The sequence below is a fragment of the Desmodus rotundus genome, chromosome 8, assembly GCF_022682495.2.
Source record: "Desmodus rotundus isolate HL8 chromosome 8, HLdesRot8A.1, whole genome shotgun sequence".
NCBI classification, from domain to species: Eukaryota; Metazoa; Chordata; class Mammalia; order Chiroptera; family Phyllostomidae; genus Desmodus; species Desmodus rotundus.
Window position 1 is genome coordinate 96,028,272 of NC_071394.1, and position 21,635 is coordinate 96,049,906.

The window sequence follows — 21,635 nt, forward strand, 5'->3', positions numbered from 1 at the left end:
TTTTCCATCACTTCATCTTTCTTTGCTTTGATCTGACTTATCTTCCAATTTACTAATTCTCTCTTTTTCTGTTTCTAATATGTGTTAAAACCATCCATTGGGTCTTTAATTTCATTATTAAATGTTTTAGTTCTAGACTTTCCATTTTTTCTTATATGACATATGTCCTGTTCTTTGCTGAAATTGTGAGTTTGGTCTTTTTATTCCTTGATAACATTTAACCATGTTTTTCTTTCAAGTTCTTGTCAGATAGCTCTCTTATCTGGATCTCCTATGGGCCCTTTTCTATTGTCTATTGTTGTTGTTGGATTTTGTTTGTGTATTGTCTCCTCATAAAGCAGGTGTTTTAATTTTTTATCAAGTTAAAACACAACCAATTTAACCAATTACAACCAAAAAAAGGATCACAACCAATTTAAGAAACAAAAAATCAACCAGAAGTGCCAGAAATACTCAAATTGCATGGAAGTATGACAACCAAGGAAACATTCATCCAGATTGACAGCGTCACAACACAGCAAAGAGGGTTGCCCCTCCCTGGTGAATACTTAAGGCTCCATCCCTTACAACATAACACCTGTGCTGAGACAAAAAAAAATATATATATATGGCCCAAATGAAAGAACAGATCAAAGCTCCAGCAAAAGAACTAAACGACGAGGAGATAGACAACCCATCAGTGCAGAGTTCAAAACACTGGTAATCAGGATGCCCACAGAAATGATTAAGCTCAGTCACAAAGTGAAGGACAAAATGAAGGCTATACAGAGTGAAATAAAGAAAAATATTCATGGAACCAACAGTGAAGGAAGGGAAACTGGGACTCATACCAATGATTTGAAACAAAAGGAAGAAGTAAACATCCAACCAGAGCAGAATGAAGAAACAAGAATTCAGAAAAATGAGGAGAAGCTTAGGAACCTCTGGGACAACTTTAAATGTTCCAACATCCAAATCACAGGGGTACAGGAAGGAGAAGAGGAAGAGCAAGAAATTGAAAACTTATTTGAACAAATAATGAAGGAGAACTTCCCCAATCTGGCAAAGGAAATTCTCTTCTTTCTTCCAGGAAGTCCAGGAAGCCCAAAGAGTCCCAAAGAAATTGGACCCAAGGAGGAACACACTAAGGCACATCATAATTAAGTTACCCAAGATTAAAGATAAGGAATCTTAAAAGCAGCAAGAGGAAAGGAGGGAGTTACCTACAAAGAGTTCCCATAAGACTATCAGCTGATTTCTCAAAAGAGACCTTACATGCAAGAAGGGGCTGGAAAGAACTATTTGAAATCATGGAAGGCAATGACCTACGTCCAAGATTATTCTATCCAGCAAAGCTATCATTTAGAATGAAAGGGCAGAAAAGTCCTTCTCAGATAAGGTAAAGTTAAAGGAGTTCATCACCCTTATTATATGAAATGTTAAAGGTACTTATCTAAGAAATAGAAGAAGTTCAAAAACGATGAACAGTAAAATGACAACAAACTCACAACTATCAACAACTGAACCTAAAAAACAAAAACTAAGTAAACAAATAGGACAAGAAGAGAGTCACAGAAATGGAGATCCCATGGAGGGTTATCAGTAGGGAGGAGGAGGGGGAGAATGTGGGGGAAAGGTACAGGGAATAAGAAGCATAATATGTGGGCATAAAATAGACGGGGTGGGGGGAAGTTAAGAATAGTATAGGATATGGAGAAGCCAAAGAACTTGTATGTACGACCCATGGACATGAGCTAAGGATGGGGGGAATGCTTGTGGGAAGGGGGTGCAGGTTGGAGGAGGATAAAGGGGGACAATTGTAGTAGCAAAATCAATGAAATATACTTAAAAAAACAAAGCCTTCTTACTATGGAAAATCAAACATATGAAAGAAGATATACACATAAAGTAATAAACCTCCTTGTATATATCGCCCAGCTTTAACAATACATGGCCAGTCATTTTCTATCTATACTGCTATCCACATTTTTTCTCCCTCCCACTGTCTAATTTTAAAGCAAATCTAAGGCATAGCATTTCATTCAGAAAAATGTGTCTTTTCAGTTTGTGTGTCTACTATTTTTACATGAAATTAAAGGCAATTTCTTAATATTACCACTTGTCCAATTAGCATTTAAATTTCTTCAATTCCTTGAATCTGCTTGGTTATTTTTGATTGAGTACTGGATGTTATATATGAAAAATTATAGATATTATGTGATTTACATTTCTTTCTGGCAAACTGCCAGGGCAAGTGGACTCTCAGTCCTAGACACCTAAACACAATTAGGATTTGTCTGTTTCTGGTTCACCTTTGCTCTCAGGTTCTAGCCCCAGCTCAAAGCCTGGGATATTTTCCATAGTTTCTCCTTGGCAGACCTCAAACTGTAGTTTTTCCCTCCAGCCCCATGAGTCTGTCGGAATCACTGTTCAGCTTCTGATCCTATGCGTACTGCTTTTGGAGGCTGGCAGTCACTTTATAGGAGAAAGTTTCTTTTGCAAATACCTCGTTTCCCTCAATGGGCTTCTCTCTTTTCACAGATCTTGGTTCTGCAATTCTTCCTTACCTTGGTAGCTCTGTGATGTTTTCAAATAAAGATTTTTATATTTTGTCTATTTTTTCTGTTTGTTCTCAATGGAAGGGTTGGTCCTGACCACCTAGTCCACAATGCTACTTTTAAAAATAGCAATTAAAAATTTCTTTTTTAATGTATTGAGCACTTATAGTGTACTAGGTTTGCATGTGAGAGGAAAGAAACGTTAGGCTGGTATTCTTTGTTTCAGCTTGACCTTGGGCCTTTTAGTCTGTATGTTTTACACATTGTATACGTATTATATTAAAGATACAAAAATTATCACAATTGTGATCTTGACCCCTGCCTTCTCCAAGCAAGGAGATCTTACTTTATGACTTACAACAGAATTAATTCATCTTGTAATAAACAGAAGTGAGACAAAAATTAAATTAATTTTTAAAATAGAATCAGTGATTTAAAAAAGAAAGAAGGAGAGAAGAGAAAAATAAAGGAAAGACAACCAAAAAAGAGAAAAGAAAGAGAAAAAAGATTATCTCACTGTCTGCCTGGGACTACGCTGTCAAATGTCATGTGGTGAAGACAGAGACGGAGGTCAAACAAATATTTACAACTAACCGTATGACAAATATACTGTAATTTATTTTGTTTTTCAAACACATAATGATTTCTTTGTGCTAGGCACTGTTCTAACCATCTTACCAATATTAACTCATTTAATCCTCATAACAAACCTGTTAGGGAACATCTATTATTAGTCCCATTTTCTATGGGGAAATTGAGGCATAGACAGGGTACATTGCTGAAATTCATATAACTGATAAATGGTAAAGCTGGGCCTTACCTCAGTCAACTTGACTCCACACTTTTTTTTTCAAGGCAACAATTTAATGTTTATTGATTTTAGAGAAGAAGGGGGAGAAAGGGAAACATCAATGTGAGAGAGAAACGTAGATTGGTTACCTTCCATGTGCATCTCAGCTAGGGATTGAACCCACAACCTAGTATGTGCCCTGACTGGGAATTGAACCCCCAACCTTTTGTTGTATAAGATGATGCTCCATCCAACTGAGCCACATCAGCCAGGGCCAAACTTTGTTTTTAATCACTCCCATGTTGTTAGTAATACAGGCTGGGGAGGATCGGATTTTAGAAAGATTTATTTTCCAGTTCATGGAAATTAACATGAATATCCTATTTATTGTGTGACTCAGTTTTTCTACATAGAGATGTAGAAAAGATGGCCTCTGCACTATGTTGGTATCATATGTTACTAGTAAATATACTCCAGAATTAAATGAAAATAAGCAGCTTTTTGTTTTTTGTCTTCCACTCACCTCTCTCATTTTCCTTAGCTATCCATGCCATCTAAGTTTAGTGTGGCCTCCTAACAGGAAGTACCAGCTTGGAGAGCTGATTTCTGATTTCCTGACACTGATTCCTCTGTCTGCCGTGTTTTCACTGGTTGTAGGCTGAAACCAGGTCCTGTGTCTCATGGCTTCTGTGCCTTATGTAGTTACGACACCATTGTTCAGAAAGGAATATATTCATTCTCCTGCCCAATTACTTCCTCACTCTCCTTTCTCCATTTTGGTAGCTTTTACAAGAAGCTTCTTTGTACAAGATTCTTTGGTAGCATCACCTCAAGGAGTTATGGTTGGAAAGTTTTCCATTTCAAATTGCAATGTGAAAACGTGCTGTAGTGTTTTACAAGACTGTTTCAAGATAAGCAAGTTATTGGTACTAAACATTGCACTTGGCAATTTATCTAACTTATTCCTCGTTTATTTCTCACAGGCATATTATTCGTATTTTGTAGATGGTGGACCTGAAACACAGAGAAGTTAAGCAACCTGCCTATGGTGGCAAGCTCTGGTCTTTCTGACTCCAAAACTCAAGCATTTTTTTGGTATTCTTCTGCCTTCCCTACAAGGGAAATCAGTTATATGCTGCCCAGCAAGGGGCGTTCTGCTTATCCTTATAAATCTTACAGGGACTGCCTCCAGATCACTCTCACATATGTTAAACATCAACTTTCATTAAATGAGCTGCTCTAATTATTTCCTTTTCTCAGGGGCTACGCCATTGCCAGCAGCAGTGATGACCGCATGAATGAGCCTCCAACCTCTCTTGGGCTTGTGCCTCACCAGGTTAGTGATTTGAAAATGAAATCACAATTCTGGACCTGATCCCAGTGGTGCGGGGGAAAGTATTCGGGGTCACTTTATATGCCATCAGCTCAGCCCACCTCTTCCCCACCCTACTTACACTCCAGCCTCCCTGGAATTTCAGTGGGAGTGTTTATGACCACTAGGAAAGTATCCCATTCTGCAGGATGGTGACGAGAAGAAATCATGAACAAGCGGCAGTACCCGGAGTCTTTGATGCATTTAGCATGTTGACTAGAGATCTCATAATGGAGGAGAAAAAGAAAGAACAGGCTTAGAAGTCAGCCAGACAGAGTTTAAATCCCAGCCCTGCAGTTATTAAATGGCCTTCCTTGGTCAAGTCACTAAACGTCTGTAAGCCTTAGTCTTCTTATCTGTAAAACAGAGACAAGAATACCAATCACATTGCAGAGATAAGGGATGATATAGAAAGGACTCAGCAACAGTGAGTTCCTGTCACAGCCCCTCAGTAACTATGGCTGCTATGTTGGTTGCTGTGGTTTGTTATTACTGACTCCCTAGGCAAGTACAAAGCCTTTATAGGCGTGCCTGGGAAAACCATCAGAAGTGTGCAGCATCACCAAAACGTGGGGTGTCTTTTCAGGAAAAGAATCTGAAACATCCTAAGGAAGGTCAATTCCACTGAGAGGGAAAAAGAAAAAAAGTAGTGGAATGAAAATTTAGAATTCATCTTGCCTCTACAGTAATTCTCTTATTCTTTTTTCTTTTTCTTTTCTTTTTTTTTTTTTTTTTTGAGGAATGAAGATGTTTCCTAGTCTTATGTTTTAGAGATCATTTCTATGGATTTCATGCACACATGTTAGTCTGTAACAGGCAGACTGTCTTCGTGCATGAAGCGGTGATAGTGCCCGAGAGTCCTATCTGGGAATTTGGGACAACAGACTCACAGATGAGCGCAGGCAGCAGGGTGACTCACTCAGTTCACATCTGTCTGTCTCTGCTTCCCCTCAGCCCGCCTCCTGCCATCCGTGACAGTCCTATCATTTTCCAGTTAGAGATGAGAATATGAAGAAGGGAAATGACTTGTCCGTGGTCACAGGGTGAGATAGTGGACAAGCTGCCATCTAGACCTAGACTAGGCACTCTGACCAGGGCTCTTGCTGAGATTTTGTGAGTGGAAAGAGCCCTGGCCTGCACGTTGGAAGGGTTAGCTTCGAATCACTACTGCAGCCCTCTTGCACTATGTTACCCTCCATAGACCTGTGTTAGGTCCCTTACCATCCCAGAGCCTCAGTTCCGTGTCAGTAAAAGCAGGTGCTTTACCTGTGTCCAGGGTTATGTCTGTAAGGAGGCTTTGTAAACCATGAAGCACCGTGCAATATGACCTTTCAGCCTGCCTCACAAAGGTGACATTAATTATTTGACATGAATGTGTCGATCTTCTCTACAGAGACATTTTGAGTAGAACCCAACAGACACTGCAATAGCCCTCCGTCCTGAGGAAGTGGTCCTCCAGAGCCAACCCTGCTGGATACACTGTCCTATCGCATTCTGTCTCCCACCCTCTTCTCCTTTTCACATCTCCTCCCCTCTCCTCTGACCTTGAGATGTGCCCTCATCTCTGTTACAGATTTCACACAGAGAAGGGCCTTAATTAAATTTTCAGTCATGCCCCTGCACAGGTTTCCTTCTTTACGTCCTTTATGTTCAACTTCTGCAGTTGCAGTCTTCTCAGTGCTGAGACCAGAGGGCAAAATAGCCTCTGAATGGAAGGGGTCCAGTGTCAGAATGCGTGTGCATGTTTTTAAAGTACTATGGCAACTAATCCCTCTCACTGTTATTTACCCCATTGAGCCTTGCAATTGTTTGTTATTCATCAACTCTTCTAGTTCTTTCTCCTGGTTTTCAAATGTCTGAAGGATTGTTTTGGTTGTTGGCCATCTCTTCATCTAGTCTTTTCAAAGACTGAAGAATAACGCAGCCATATATGGGGAAAGCCCAGTGCGTGTGTGGGATTACTTGCTTACATTATTTCAAGCTTCAAGCCTTTATTTTTAGCTACGTTCTAAAAAAGAAAGTGGAGAAAGAACTTTACAGTTATTAATCAGGGTCGTGTGGTCTCTATTTATAGGCTTAAAATTTCTTTTTTTTTAAATGGAGTGCGTCCATTTATGCAACTGTGTTTTGATTAGGAGAACATCATTTCTACAAAAACACTGGGCTGTACTGCAGTGCCCCTTTGCAGACTCAGCACTTCCCTCCTCCTCTTCCTGGCTCTGCGAGAGACTAATGGTTTCCTGTTGGAAAGGAACTCAGTCAATCCCTTTGTGTGCTTTGTGTACAAAGAATGACCAGTGACGTCCCCTGGGCTCGTTTTCCTCAGTCCCCCAAAGGGCTCGTTTTCCTCAGTCCCCCAAAGGAGAGTGTTTATTAATTGTCCCTTGTGGAATGAGTTGTAGCAGGAAAGTGATAGTCCTTGGACGGAGAATCGCAGGGTCCCCCACCAGCAACTCATTGTGTAATCTGGGCGAAGCTGCCTCAGGCCTGCGCTCCCTGCGCCTCTGCTCTCCTCTGCCTCTGACCTGAGAGGCTTAGGATTACTTTCTTGATCTCTCTGTGGGACCACAGCCAATGTTTCGTCCATTCAGAGATTGGCCAAGTGCAGAAAAAGACTTGATTAGACCCTGAAATTCAGTGATATTCAGCCTGGGGGGACAAAAAAAAACAACCTCTTATTGAATTTGAAAACCATGAAAAACCCATTTGAAGGTGAGAAAACAGGCTTATGGGTTTGTTCTTTTAAAAAATTCTCTGGCACAGTGTACATGGATGGCATTCTGTAAGCAGGCAGCAGCAAGTATAAGCCACTTTCTGTCTATAAAGAGTGATTGGTTATCACATGTATAAAAGATGGGTAGAGAATCACACAAAGTCTTAAGCAGGCAACTAATGATCACAAATTGAACACACTCACGTACCCAGCAAACAGATCAAATAAAATGTTTCCAGGCATCCCCGAAGCCCTTCTTGTGCTGCTTCCAATTATTATTGACTCCTTCCTACACAGAGGCGAGTATCTCTTGACTCACCATGGAAACTCTTGTCTAATTATGGACTTTCTGTAAATGAAATCATAGACTATATAATCTTCAGAGTCTGAATTCTTTTGTAGAGAGAACTTTTTCATTGTAGTTTGTTTCATTGGATGTTTCACTGTAGATTGTAACATAGCGTTGTTCCCTCTGTTTCCCATCAAGTGGGTATTTTATTTTTTTAAAAAAGCTGTCTTTTCCTGGCTCCTGGGGTGGCGGCTGAGTACTGTGAGACCAGACCTTTCTCCTGGTTCTTTGGTGGGAAGCATAGCTCAGGAGTTATGAAATGTACAAATCACTCCGGAAATCTCCAGGAAGTTGATTTGAGAGATTCTGAATGTGACAGAAATTAGCCACCTGTGAAGCTGCTATCATTTCACTGGACATCCCTTAAAGAATGAAGAAAGGTGGCAATACAATAGTCATTCAGACACCACGGTCATTAATACAGCAGTCCTGCTTTTATCCCTCTTGTGGACCAGGCAGTTCACCTCTTTGTGTCTGGGTGAATGTACTCTTGGTTCTTAAGCACTGATGAATAGAGACCCTGAATGTGTATGCTCTTCCTGGGTGTTTGGACTTGCCAACCCCATGGTTCTCTCAGGCTCTTGAATTCTTGCTTTTAGTTACTTTCAGAAAAGTAGAACAAAGCCCAAAGTAGGACAGGACCCTGGGAGGGGCCTGGCCTGGGAAATCTCTACTGAGGCAAATGCTGAGATAGAACTGTGTCTCTCCAGCCAGGCCTCGGACTGCTCTTTATTTGGCCTCTCTGCACAGGCTGTGTCCTGCAAATCCTCAGACCTTTATCTTTTCCTGAGGTCTCTTCTGTGCTCAGAAATGCTTATCTCAGTGTGTGTCTAGGGATATAGACAGACTGCTGAGAAAGGGAGTTAAGAAGATAAGTGATAAGAACATATTTCCTGGGATGTAGCCCAAGAAATGGAATTTCCTTCCTCCTCTGGTTCTTTCTATTCCCCTCAGATTGATGACTATGGAAATGACAGGAAAAATGGATGGTCCAAATGTCTGCTCCTTCACATATCAGCTGTTGTGGTTAGTAACCTACTCATCCTCCCTCCCTCCATTCAGTCATCCCTTCTACAAATGATTCCCAAACACTGACTGTGTGCCAAGCACCATTTGGTTCAGAGAAGTTAAGTAGTTGGCACAAGATTGCCCAATGTTTAGTTTCATTGGCCTTTGGAGTCATCTAAGGTGTTAGATGTACCCATTTGGATGTGGTGAAGTCTGTTCCGGTGGGGTGGCACCTGGCTAGAGGGAGGATCCAGTACGAGACCTGGCAATGTCTGGGCTTCCTGTGTGTGGGGTCCTAGAAGAAGAGAGGGGCTTTCCTTTTCCTTGGTCCACAAAGGTGAGGTTAAAATACAGATAGTGTCAGGGTTCAAAAGCATCCTAGATAGCATTCCTTGTCCCAAGAGGACTTTCGAATAACATTATCAGTTGAAGGATTTACTTATACCCTACAAGTTCTGCTCACCTTATGAGGCTGTCTTGTTCACGAGAGGTCCCGTGTGTGAGGCAGCCTCGCTCGAGGCTATGTATGTGATCTATGTATGTGATCGTGCAGATCTGATTAGAGTCCCACCTTTGCCTCTTAATTCCATTCTCATTCATTCATTCATTAGCTCAGTTTACAAAAGGATTTGAAGCAGCTCTTGCCACTTGTCTCCGAGTGACCTCTCTGAACTTCATTTTTTATATCAATTAAGTGGGGATAATATAATAAATTCCTGGAATTCATGTACAGAATAAATTATATGACGTTTACTAAGCACTAGCCCAACTCTGAACACATAAGAGGCACTTGTAAATGTTGGTTTTGTCTTTCACTTTTAATTAAAATTTTAGGAGCTTATCTACTCTCTTAAAAATTAAGTTACAAAGAATTTCATAAAACTTCCGGAAGCCGTGGATGAGCAGGAAAGGGTTGGGAGGATTAGCGCCACTTTGCAGAATTTTCCTGGTGATGACACCGGCTCGCTTCTGCGTCACCGTGACTCCAGTGCGATAATGAGAGGCAGGTCAGTGGTGGCAGCTGAAGCTGTTGTCCGACACAAAGACCGCTGTGGTGTGCGCAGGGTTTTGCAATTGCCAAATCTCCATTTTGGCACTGATTTTGATTAAGAATCTCTTCAACATCCAAGAGCAATCTGGTGTTTGGAGTCAGTTTTTATTTATACAGACTCCAACCTCTAGAAATATTGCCGGGCCTACCAGAAACTGGTGTGAATTAAAGCAGTAAGTTCCAGTTGTTGCAACGGTGCCTTCTCAGAATGGCTTTCTGTTTCTGGGCGTTGGATCTTCACTTTCCATCAAGGTGAGACAGGCTTGGAGCTCAGGTTGGTTTTACTCAGCTGAGGTGTAAACTCCAGAATGGACGGGACCCCTTCTATTCCTGTCTGTTTATTTTGTAGCAAGCTGGGCATAATTGACTGGAGATGATTTAATCCCACCAGGCCCTGATACCAACCATTGAGATGCTGAGTTTTTGGTTTTCAGGGGTATTTTTTGAAATCCTCCGGCCTTCTCTGTCTTTTCTCCTTTCTTTTTACCCTCTTCTTGCTCCCCCCACCAACCCCCCCCCCCAACTTTGGAGCAAGAAAGAATAGAACTGAGTTTCCTGGCCTTGCTACTTGATAGTTATGGAAACTTGGACAAGCCATGCCACCTCCCTGAGCCTTGGTTTGTTTACCTGGAATGTGGGGACAGGTCACAGGATGGTAGTGAGGCCAAAATGAGAAGGATGGATGGGTGTAAGAAAACATCCAAGAGCACTAGGCACAAGGATGACAAGATAAATGTCAGTGCCCTCTTCCCTCCCCCAGACCATCATTTTCCACATTATTTCAGGACACGCCTTCCTGCCAGGATTAGGAGGGAGCAGTTGCTTACGTGGAAGGGAAGAGTGGGAGGAGTAAACACTTTCCGGGAGGCACAGGAGAGGTGGAGAAGATGGGTGAGAAGAGTGTTCAATGAGTTCGAAGCTCCTAAAGGCGGCTACTGTATCTGTGTGAGAGAGAGGTGGGGACCACAGTGGAGGACGAGGCAGGATCTCATTAGGACATTTTAAAGACTGGAACCTTCCACCCAGAGGCAGCAGGAAGCCAATGAGAAATCATAAGCTAAGTCGTGGTAAGGTTTGGGTGCTGCACGGAGAAGAGACTGGAGGCAACGTGAGTAGAGCTGGGTATAGAATTAAAATCTTTAGGCACTAAGTGGAAGACAACCTGATCCAGGGTCCCCCACATCTGGCTATGTATCAGAATCACCTTGGGGACCACTTCAGAATATACATTTCCCCTGCCAGATCCATAAAGTGACAACCTACAGGGACATTAGGCATTTGAGAACCACAGCTTCAGTCTATAAAAATGGCTTCTTGGTGGCATCCTGTGGGACAAAGTACATAACTCATCGAGGTGATACAGACCAAATCCTGTTCTTTGCACCTGTCTTTGAGTTGTACGCTCCCACAAACACTAGTTTCATTTTCAAAAGAACCCTTGACACCTTGTCCCAGCACACACACCCCTATCCCAAGCAGGTGTTTCTGCCCTGGAGCCCTTGGATGCTAATTAGACGCACACTGGTGCATGTATTGAATTCACCCCACACTTCCCCCTTTCCTGCTTGGAACTGCCAGAGAGTGAGGCCAAACCAGCATTTAAAGGTCCTTCTGATGCTTTTTCTTTTATGCTGTGTTTTTACTCACGGTGAGGAGAGCATGTCCTGTCTTATGAGGCCCTGTTAGCCAAACACAGATATCACTGAGTGCCTCATGGGTGTCTGACAATGGGGATTTCAACTCAAGCTGCTTTTGCCCTTCATGGGGCACAGGTGCTGATGGGTAAAGAAGCCAGGAAACCATAGCTAATTGTATTTCTTCCAAGTTCTGTCATTACCAGGTGGGTTATTAAATATTCAGATGGTAGCAAAGATTCACAGACACAAAGTATTTTTTTTTTCCTAGAAGGCTACGCAGGAAAACTGATGTTGCTGATTATTTTGGGAAAGAGAGACTGGGGGCTTTTGGGACTTATACTTTAATTTTGTATCTTTCTATGCCATTTTGAAAATGTTAATCAAGATTATAAATTATGCACTGGCTGGTGTGGCTCAGTGGATTGAGTGCTGGCCTGTGAACCAAAGTGTTGCTGGTTCAATTCCCAGTCTAGGGCACATGCGTGGGTTGTGGGCCAGGTCCCCAGAAGGTGGCGTGAGAGAGGCAACCACACACTGATGTTTCTTTCCCTTGCTCCCTCCATTCCCCTCTCTGAAAAATAAAGCCTTAAAAAAAGATTATAAATTACTTTTCTACATCACCAATTTTTTTTGATATATTTATTGATTATGCTATTACAGTTGTCCCATTTCCCCCCCTCACTCCACTCCATCCTGCCCACCCCTTCCCTCCCACATTCTCCCCCTATAGTTCATGTCCATGGGTCATACTTATAAGTTCTTTGGCTTCTACATTTCCTACACTATTCTTACCCTCCCCCTGTCTATTTTCCACCTACCATTTATGCTACTTATTCTCTATACCTTTCCCTCCACTCTCCCCCTCCCGCTCCCCTATTGATAACCCTCCATGTGATCTCCATTTCTGTGGTTCTGTTTCTATTCTAGTTGTTTGCTTAGTTTTCTTTTTGTTTTAGGTGTGGTTGTTAATAACTGTGAGTTTGCTGTCATTTTTACTGTTCATATTTTTTATCTTCTTTTTCTTAGATAAGTCCCTTCAACATTTCATATAATAAGGGCTTGGTGATGATGAACTTCTTTAACTTGACCTTATCTGAGAAGCACTTTATCTTCCCTTCCATTCTAAATGATAGCTTTGCTGGATACAGTAATCTTGGATGTAGGTCCTTGCCTTTCATGACTTGGAATACTTCTTTCCAGCCCCTTCTTGCCTGTAAGGTCTCTTTGGAGAAATCAGCTGACAGTCTTATGGGAAGTCCTCTGTAGGTAACTGTCTCCTTTTCTCTTGCTGCTTCTAAGATTCTCTCCTTCTGCTTAATCTTGGTTCATGTAATTATGATGTGCCTTGGTGTGTTCCTCCTTGGTTCCAGCTTCTTTGAGACTCTCTGAGCTTCCTGGACTTCCTGGAAGTCTATTTCCTTTGCCAGATGAGGGAAGTTCTCCTTCATTACTTGTTCAAATAAGTTTTCCATTTTTTGTTCTTCCTCTTCTCCTTCTGGCACCCCTATAATTCGGATGTTGGAACGTTTCAAGATGTCCTGGAGGTTCCTAAGCCTCTCCTCATTTTTCTGAATTCTTGTTTCTTCATTCTTTTCTGGTTGAATGTTTCTTTCTTCCTTCTGGTCCACACCATTGGTTTGAGTCCCAGTTTCCTTCACATCACTATTGGTTCCCTGTACATTTTCCTTTGTTTCTCTTATCATAGGCTTCATTTTTTCATCTGGTTTTCGAACAAATTCAACCAATTCTGTGAGCGTCTTAATAACCAGTGTTTTGAACTGTGCATCCGATAGGTTGGCTATCTCTTCCTCGCTTAGTTGTATTTTTTCTGGAGCTTTGAAGTGTTCTGTCATTTGGGCCTCTTTTTTTTTTTTTTTTTGTCTTAGTGCGTCTGTTACTTAAAGGGGCGGAGCCCTAGGTGTTACCCGGGGCGGGGTAACGCTGGTCGCCGTGCTGTGACGCTGTACATGGGGGAGGGGCTGAGAGGGAGTAAAGGCGCCGCTCCACTCTCCACTGGATTTCAGTCTTTCATTCCGCTGCCCACAATCAAATTGGGCACCTCTGGTGCTGGTTCCCGGGTGGGTGGGCTTGTGCACGCTCTAGGCCCCTGTGGGTCTCTCCAACGACCTCTCCTGTGAGGCTGGGAGTCTCTCCTGCTGCCGCCCAAACCCCCACGGGCGTTTTCAATCAGAGGTTTGAGGCTTTATTTCCCTGCGCTGGAGCCCTGGGTTACGAGGTCTGCTTCGCTCCCCTCTGTCCGTCCTGGTTTATCTGTGCGCGAATGTGGGGCCGCGGTGTGCTACCCACTGCTCTGCCTGCCCCATTCTCCACCACTCTGAGTCCGGCCCTCTCTGATTATCTGTGCGCGAATGTGGGGTTGCAGGGTCTGCTAGTGGTCAGACTGCCTGCCCCATTCGTCCCACACTCTGCCAGTCTGGGTCCCGCCATGGCCACGCGAGTCCTCTCCACCCCGGTGCCCGTCTCCACCCCTCCTACAGGTCTGGATGTATGTTTCTTTTTTATCTACTTGGTATTGGACTTCCTTGCCATTCGATTTTTGTCAGTTCTGGTTGTGCGAGGAGGCCCAGTGTGTCTACCTACGCCGCCATCTTGGTTCTCCATCCATCACCAATTTTTGAGGTATAATTTATATATAATTAAATGCACCCATTTTAATGTGTATTTTAATGAGTTTTGACAAGTGTATATACTCGTATATAGTCAGCACCACCACGAACAAGATCTAGAACATTCCCAATCATCCCTGAAATTTCCTTTGGGCCTCTTCCTAGGTAATACTCCCACCCTCAGTCCCAGGCAACTGCTCGCCAGGTTTTCATATGGGCTGTTTTAATTTTTTCTGTATTCTTTTCTGTATTAAGAAAAAAAGCTTAATTTAAACTTTAAAAAATGAAAAAGTGCAGTTAGGCAGGCAAGGTTTGACCCCGTTAAGGAATCCCTCTAACTGTCCACAAAGCCAGGTAGAGGGACACGTACATGCATGTTTGTGCAATTGGCAGTTTCTCCCCAGTAGGGAGTGGGGAATTGAGAAGCCAGTATTCAGAAGAGAACGTTTAAAAGGAAGTTAAATATTTTATTTAAAAAAAAGAGAGAAATGGCAGTAAATATGCTGTAGGAGGATGGGTTGGTTTTTTGTTTGCTCTTTTGTTCTCTGTCGTGTTTATGTAAAGTTAAAATTTTAAAATAGCTGACTAATACCTACTTTCCTATGAGGAAAGATTGACAGCAAATATTGGTAACAGAATAAGAGTTTACAGTAAGCTGTGTGCAATGCCAAAAGTTAGAGAGTTTATCTTGAGCACTGTCAAGAGGCCTTGGTTCTTATGTGAATGGAGAAATGACTTCATTTTGTGAAGCATTTTCATCTAAATGTTAATTTAGATGTCAGCTAAATTAGGTGGGTGTGGTGGTGCTGTGCTTACAAAATGTGAAAAGAATGAGAGGCTTGCTAACTGCTTCCATCTGTTTCCTGACATCCAGCAGGTGATGTTAAGTTGGTATAGACAAGCCACTGGAAGGTGTAAATAAGGTCGGTAACTGAAAGCATCTCGTTTCACATGCTTGTCTGATGAGAATCACCTGGGGCTCCTGTCAAACATACAGATTCTCAGGCTTTACCCCAGGCCTTTTGAATCATGTTCCAGGCGATTCTTCTGATTAGGCAAGCTTAGAAAAACACACTTTGCACACTTCTGAGTGGGAAGGTGTTGGTGAAGTTTTGTCCAGCCAAGGAAGGGACAAATAAATGCTTATAACTTCTGTGATTGTAAACTAGGGCCTGGTCTCTCTAGATTGCTATGAATATATTTCTTAAGATTTTGCCTATGGAACCTGGAGTTTACATTTCTCTGGGATTTCTATGGATGTCTGAGGAAATTTTAAGTGGTAACTCTGCTCTTTAACTTTTATGCATTCCTTGTAAGATTGGGGGAATGTAGGTCATGTTGCGGAGGCTCAGTACATTTGCAGTACTGGAGATTTAAAAAGCATTACTGTTGGGGAAGGGCTTCAAATTGCCTGCATGGTGGTAAGTTGAAGTTTTTCTTGCGGTTTATTCGGGACGTGTTTTCTCTGTATAGTTTATATTTGAATAATTTAGTAGGCTTTGGGATATTTGTGGTTTTCTCATTCATTGATTTTATATTGAATAATATCAAGTATCTTTTATGAGCAAATCACTGTGCTTTGAGCAAAAGCAAATAGTTCAACCTGTGGCTTGTCCTGTAAAAACAAGAGAGGTAAATAATTAAAATAACTATAGCACACAAGTTGATCCTAAAATTTTTATGGAAAGGCAAAGGACCCAGAATAGCCAAAATAATCTTGAAAAAGAAGAACAAAGCTGGAAGATTCATACTTCCCACTTTCAGAACTTACTGTAAAGCTACAGTAATCAAGGCAGTGTGGTGCTGTCTTCGGATACAGAGGTAGGGAGACAGATGGAACAGAACCGAGAGTCCAGAAATGAACCCTCACATTGATGGTCATTCGATGACAGTTCAGGGGGTGAGGGGGGAAGAGCAGTCTTTCCAGCAAAGGGATGGCACAGCTGGATTTCCACATGCAAAACAGTGAATTTGGACCTTTACTCTGCACCATATACCAAAATCAACTCAAAATAGAAGACAGACCTGAATGTAAGAGCTAAAACTGTAGGACTTGAAGAAAGCATAACAGAGCTTCATGATCTCGGGTTAGACGATTATTTCTTACATGTGACACCAAAAGACCAAGCAACCAAAGAAAAAAATAAATAAGACTTCATGAAAATGAAAAAGTTTTGTGCTTCAAAGAATACCATCAAGAAAGTGAAAAGATAACCTACAGAATGGAAGGAGATATTTGTGAATCATATATCTGATTAGAAACTGTATCCAAAATATATAAAGAACTCTTCAATTTAACAATAAAAAGAAAACCCAATTTAGAACTTGGCAAGGAATTTGAATAGACATTTTTCAAAAGATATGCAAATGGTCAGGGAGCACATTGGAAAACACTCAAAATTATTAATTAAAAAATGCAAATCAAACCCACAGTGAGGTGCCACTTCACACTCACTAGAACGGCTATAATTAAAAAAAAAAAAAAAAGACAATAACAAGTATCCACAAGAAGGCGGAGAAAGTGGCAGCCTCCTACTGGCATGAGTGTAACATGGTACAGTCACTTTGGAAAACAGTATGGTGGTTCCTCAGTATATTAAGCATATAGTTAGCATGTGACTCATTAATTCCATTCTGTGGAAAGAAATGTCCATCAATTGATGGATAGATGGATAAACAAAATGTGGCATATTTGTATAATGGAATATTATTGGGTAATAAGAGGAATGAAATACAGATATATGATACAGTATGCATAAAAACATGCTGAGTGAAGACAGTCTTATATGATTCCACTTACAAGAAATAAAATAGGCAAATCAATAGATTTAGAAAGTAGATTAGTGGTTGTCAAGGTCTGGAGAAGGTGGAGAATGGGGATTAATATGAGTTCTAGGTTTCTCTTTGGGGTGATGAAATGTTCTTAAACGAGATACTGGTGATGGTTACACAACTCCATGAATATACTAAAAGCCACTGAATTGTATGCTTTAAAAAGATGAGTTTTATGTTATATGAATATCTCAATAAACCTTTTTTAAAAAAAATAATTATTACACAAGGTATTTTGATGATAAATGCCAAAAAGAAGAATTTCAGATGGTGGAGACGTTATTTCTAAGTTGGGTGGTAGGTTGAAGGTTTATGACAGTAGTGTGTTTGAGTTGAGTGGCTTTTAAGGAAGATGAAGATTTGGATGTAGCTATTCCCAGACGGAAGAGTTCTAAGTCCCAGAATTCAGCTTAAGACAAGATGAGAAACACGAGAATGTCTTTGGAAGGGAAGTTGTAGTTCAGCTTAGCATTTGTATGGGGCCAGCGAAAAGATTTAATTCAAGACATAATCGGAAAGGCAGGTTCTCTGCTGTATTTGGTCAGCTCCAGGAAGCTCATTGAAAATGACACACCTCAGAGCCGTATATTTGAAAGATTAATCAACAGCAGAGTGTTGCATTAAATGGAAGTGAGAGAGCTCACCTGTGAAGATAACGCATTAGGAGTCTGTTGCCACTGATTTGAGAAAAATTCTTTCCTCTTTTAAATTGCCTAAAACTGGAATTACTTTGATTAAGTTCTGGGCCTTCTGATACCAAGTTGGTGAATTTGAAAGGCCTCAAACACACACATTCTACTTCACTTCCTGGGAAAATGAATCACAGTTTCCTAGCAGAGCCGTCTGGGCTGCAAGACAATGGTGTGCAGGCCCTTGCTTGGCCAGCCTGGTCGCTTTGGCTCCTTTTTCTTCCACTGCTCACCACCTGTGTTTCTGTTTTTATTTTCTCTTCCCTTCCTTCCTCTCCCTTTTCTCCCTCCCTTTTGTTCCTCACTGGGTCTTTTGTCTCCCTTCCCTTCTGCTTTCCCTCCCTACCTCCAATCATGAGACAGTTTAGCAGAGAAAATTACCAGTACTTTTTTGTACAACATAAAGAAAGCTTGATGGCAGCTATATGAAGGAAAGAAAATGAAGAAATCTTCTCATTAAGCATTAATATACAGGTGGCGTCAGTGAGCATTTTAATGGAAAATATGCTACTAATGATAAACTTTTTTATAGGCAAATTTTATTTTAGATGAAAATTCTTTCAAGCCTGTAACTTCCAGATCTCACGAGGATCTCAACATTCTCATTTGCGCTTACCATGAAAGTCTTCTCCTTCAGTCTGTTGTCCTCTGTTTTGATGTCCTGGACAGCAAACTTAAGACCCAGAAGGTGCCTCAAGCACTGCATTCTTAAGTGGTCGTCACATTCCTGAGACATAGGGAACAGAAAGATTGTCATATTTCAGAGGTTCAAAGTGAGGTTATCTAAATTATCCCAACTATCTAATTTATAGTTTCTAGCAAACACTTTTGATCTTGGATTACAATGATAAGGACATTTTTGTTTGTTTGTTTGTTCTATTCATAAGGACATTTAAGAGATGGCCGCAGGCATTTTTGTCCAGGTTAGATTTTTCCGGTATGCACAAGCAGACAGACTGTTAGCTGCAGAGTGGGTATACAGATGGAGTTACCCAAACTCAGAAGGAAGTCTGTTTCTTTAGAAAATTAGGCTTTGTTTGTTTGTTTGTTTGTTTGTTTTTGGTTTGTGGGGAGTGTTGGTAGGGTGGCTAAGGGCAACACTAGGTGGGTTGGTTCTTTTGCTGTATTCAAGTGAGAATATTAAGTTTGTGTTGAGACCTAATATTGAAGACAAATGCTGTGATATCCTGAGATAAAAGGAAGGAGGCAATGAGGGACAGAAACAAGGAGGGAGGTTTGGAGTCAGGAGGGCCACTTTTGAATCTTAGCTCTGTCACTTTGTTCTCCTGACCTAAGTTGCTTCATTTTTCTGAGCTTGAGTTTTATCAACATAAGACGAGGTAGTTGGGAAGATCAAATAAATTAACTCATGAGAAGACATGATGTCTGACTTACTATAAACATTGAGTCCTGTGGAGACTTTACAGAGTTTGCCATTCATATTTTGGTAGTAATATTTTAATGATATATACAACAATTTAAAACTCCCCCTTTTGGGTAAGTGTATTTCCAGAGATACAATTTTCTGAATAAATTAGTTAAACCATAGTTTGTGAAACCTGGTTACAGCTGATACTCAGTAAATGGAAATTGGGTGTAGTCCAGAAGTTTATGCTCAAGGTGGCGCTGTTTCCCCATAAATGTGGTGACATTTTGCATTTTTATCCCTATCTGCTCCAAGTCAAGCAAATAATTGGATATATATTTAGGGTGGTGTTGGCCTTCTGTAGTCCCCAGGCCTTCTTACCTTGTGGGACCTTACCCAATATCGCATCCTAGAAATACACACATCTCATTTATTTACTATAACTTGTACATGAGAGTTGTCATTATAAACTAATTGACCTGATACATTTGTTAAGACATTTATTAAAATGATATTTAAGATTTTATAGCTTTCTTTTTGTATTTTGGAGTCACTTATGGTTTTAGATCTCAAATATGTGAGGAGCTTGTAGGCCCTGGCTCCTAGTGGGATAAATGACCTAATATAGTTCTTCCTCACACTGATTACATAGTACAAGGGAAAATATTCATGCTGAACTTCGTTTTTGCTAGTAATCTGTGTCAAGACCATCATATTAATTGTTTCCAGCTTCTTGTCTGAAACCACACAATTATTTTACAGGTGTCATCATTCTGAGATTGATGTGAATTATTTCGTTTTGTTTGTTTTTAGATCCGAGGATTTCTGTCACGGTTTGATAATGTCCTTCCTGTCAGCCTGGCATTTGACAAATGTACAGCTTGTTCTTCCAAAGTAAGTCATTCTGAATTTTAGGGACTTGTCTTTTAAAATAAGCCCATCAGCCTTACTAGTCAGAGGCATTAAAACCAACTGAGGGTTTTTGGGGGGAAGGGGGGGTGTCTAAAAAACCAGGAAGGGCTTTGTTTTCATTTATCTGTATTCATTCTCATAGAGTAACCAGCCTGAGACAGTTTGATTTACAGTGTACAGAGAGACTGAATTAGATGTTTTAGTTTTGTATCAATACTTGCATCTGGTAATTTTGGCTTGAGTTTTACTGGTCTTTGTTCTTTCCCAGACAGTTCCTCCCTCTCATAGACCATCAGAGAGCAGCTTTTAAGTGTTACTCAGAGATTGGGGAATGCCAGGCAGTCTTGGTGGTGTGCCTTTTGGAGAGCTATATAATGACAGAGAGAAGTAAACGGAGGTTGGGAGCCTGGAGGGGGAGCCAATAAAAGGGCCTGTTCGGCTTTGATCTTTCCAGAGGCTCTAAAAATAGATCTGGTATGTCCTCCATTGTAATGGGGTACGAATAATATATCTCAGAACTACAGTAATGGCATCTCATTAATAGGCTTTGAGATAGTCTGAGTTATTTTTACATTGTTTGCTGCATGTTATAGTGAATTTCCTTTTTGGTGTCTCTTTAAGCCTCTTAACCCCCAGTGATTTAACCTGAGCTTTCAAAACTCATGATTCTTGATAAAACTTTAATGTTCAAGGATTATGCAAAATAGTGTTGTGGTCATTAATCTGAAGCTCTGGCTTCTCACTTATAATTCGAGACCTCTTTGCTGTGTAGCCTACATCTGGCAGTATGCAAGGGCTTAAATTCTAGGGAGATTTTCTCTGCTCTGTCTTGACAAGCTTTCTTTGAAAACTTCACTTGGGTCATATCTTATGAGAAGTATAATCCTGACCGGTTTCTCTAAAAAGTTAATTCAGACTGACAACAAGGTTGGTAAATTTGGTTAATATTATGTGATCAAAAATTTAGAGGAATTTTTTTTTTTTACTTCAAAAGTAAACTAAGCTCCTGCTTTATCAAGTGTCTATGTTGAAATTTGAAACATACCATTTGGCAGTAGTTATTCATGAGCACATTTTTTCCTGTAGTTTCTTTAAAGGTATCTTAGATCTGCTCGGGTCAAGGTTTCAAGGATGTCTGTGTGCACTTCTGTGTTCAGAAATGCAAGGTTTAGGGTTATATGCTTTTGAGTGGAGCCCATTTTTTTTTTCTTTGAATGGCTGAGCTAATTGATCTCAAAATAACTTGGCAGTAGTAGTAATTCTCCTACTGAAATCGTTTGGCGCAGGTGCCAGTTTTTCTATGGCTTTATGTAGCTCTGGCTAGTCAATGAAGTAAGAGTAATTGGGCTCCCTAAATGAAACGCAAACACTCATGCTTTCGTGTTCTCGTTCTAATTAAATTAGCCCTTGAGATCCTGTTTATAAAAGAATCACAAGCATACCCGTTAACTGAGGTCCCTTATATTGTATTTTTTGAAAGAGAATAGCTTTGCATTTTGTTTTCACACTTATTGTAAGCATTACATTTAATATATATACCACTTTTTTGTTAGCAAAATTATTTTCTCTTGGTGGTCATTCTGAGAGTCCTGCTTTACATAAACAAGCTGGCCGATTTAATACAAACTGACTTGGATTTTAACAGCTGTGCTCTTCCCATAGTAATCACTTTTCATGTGGTCAGCGTATTAAATTTCTTTTGTGCTGGAAAGGTTGCTTCATTGGTACACGTATTTCCTTACAGTAGAAACA

General features: G+C 40.8%; 1 protein-coding gene across 3 annotated transcripts in view; it reads left to right on the forward strand.

Moving 5' to 3' along the window:
* ATG7 (autophagy related 7) overlaps positions 1-21,635 on the forward strand; it is a 269,209-nt gene that overhangs the window by 93,581 nt on the left and 153,993 nt on the right. For all 3 annotated transcript variants that reach the window (XM_071222289.1, XM_053929529.2, XM_071222290.1), the window contains 2 exons: positions 4,588-4,663; positions 19,785-19,865. In XM_071222289.1, the coding sequence (XP_071078390.1) occupies positions 4,588-4,663; positions 19,785-19,865 (157 nt within the window). The remainder of the gene's footprint in view (positions 1-4,587; positions 4,664-19,784; positions 19,866-21,635) is intronic.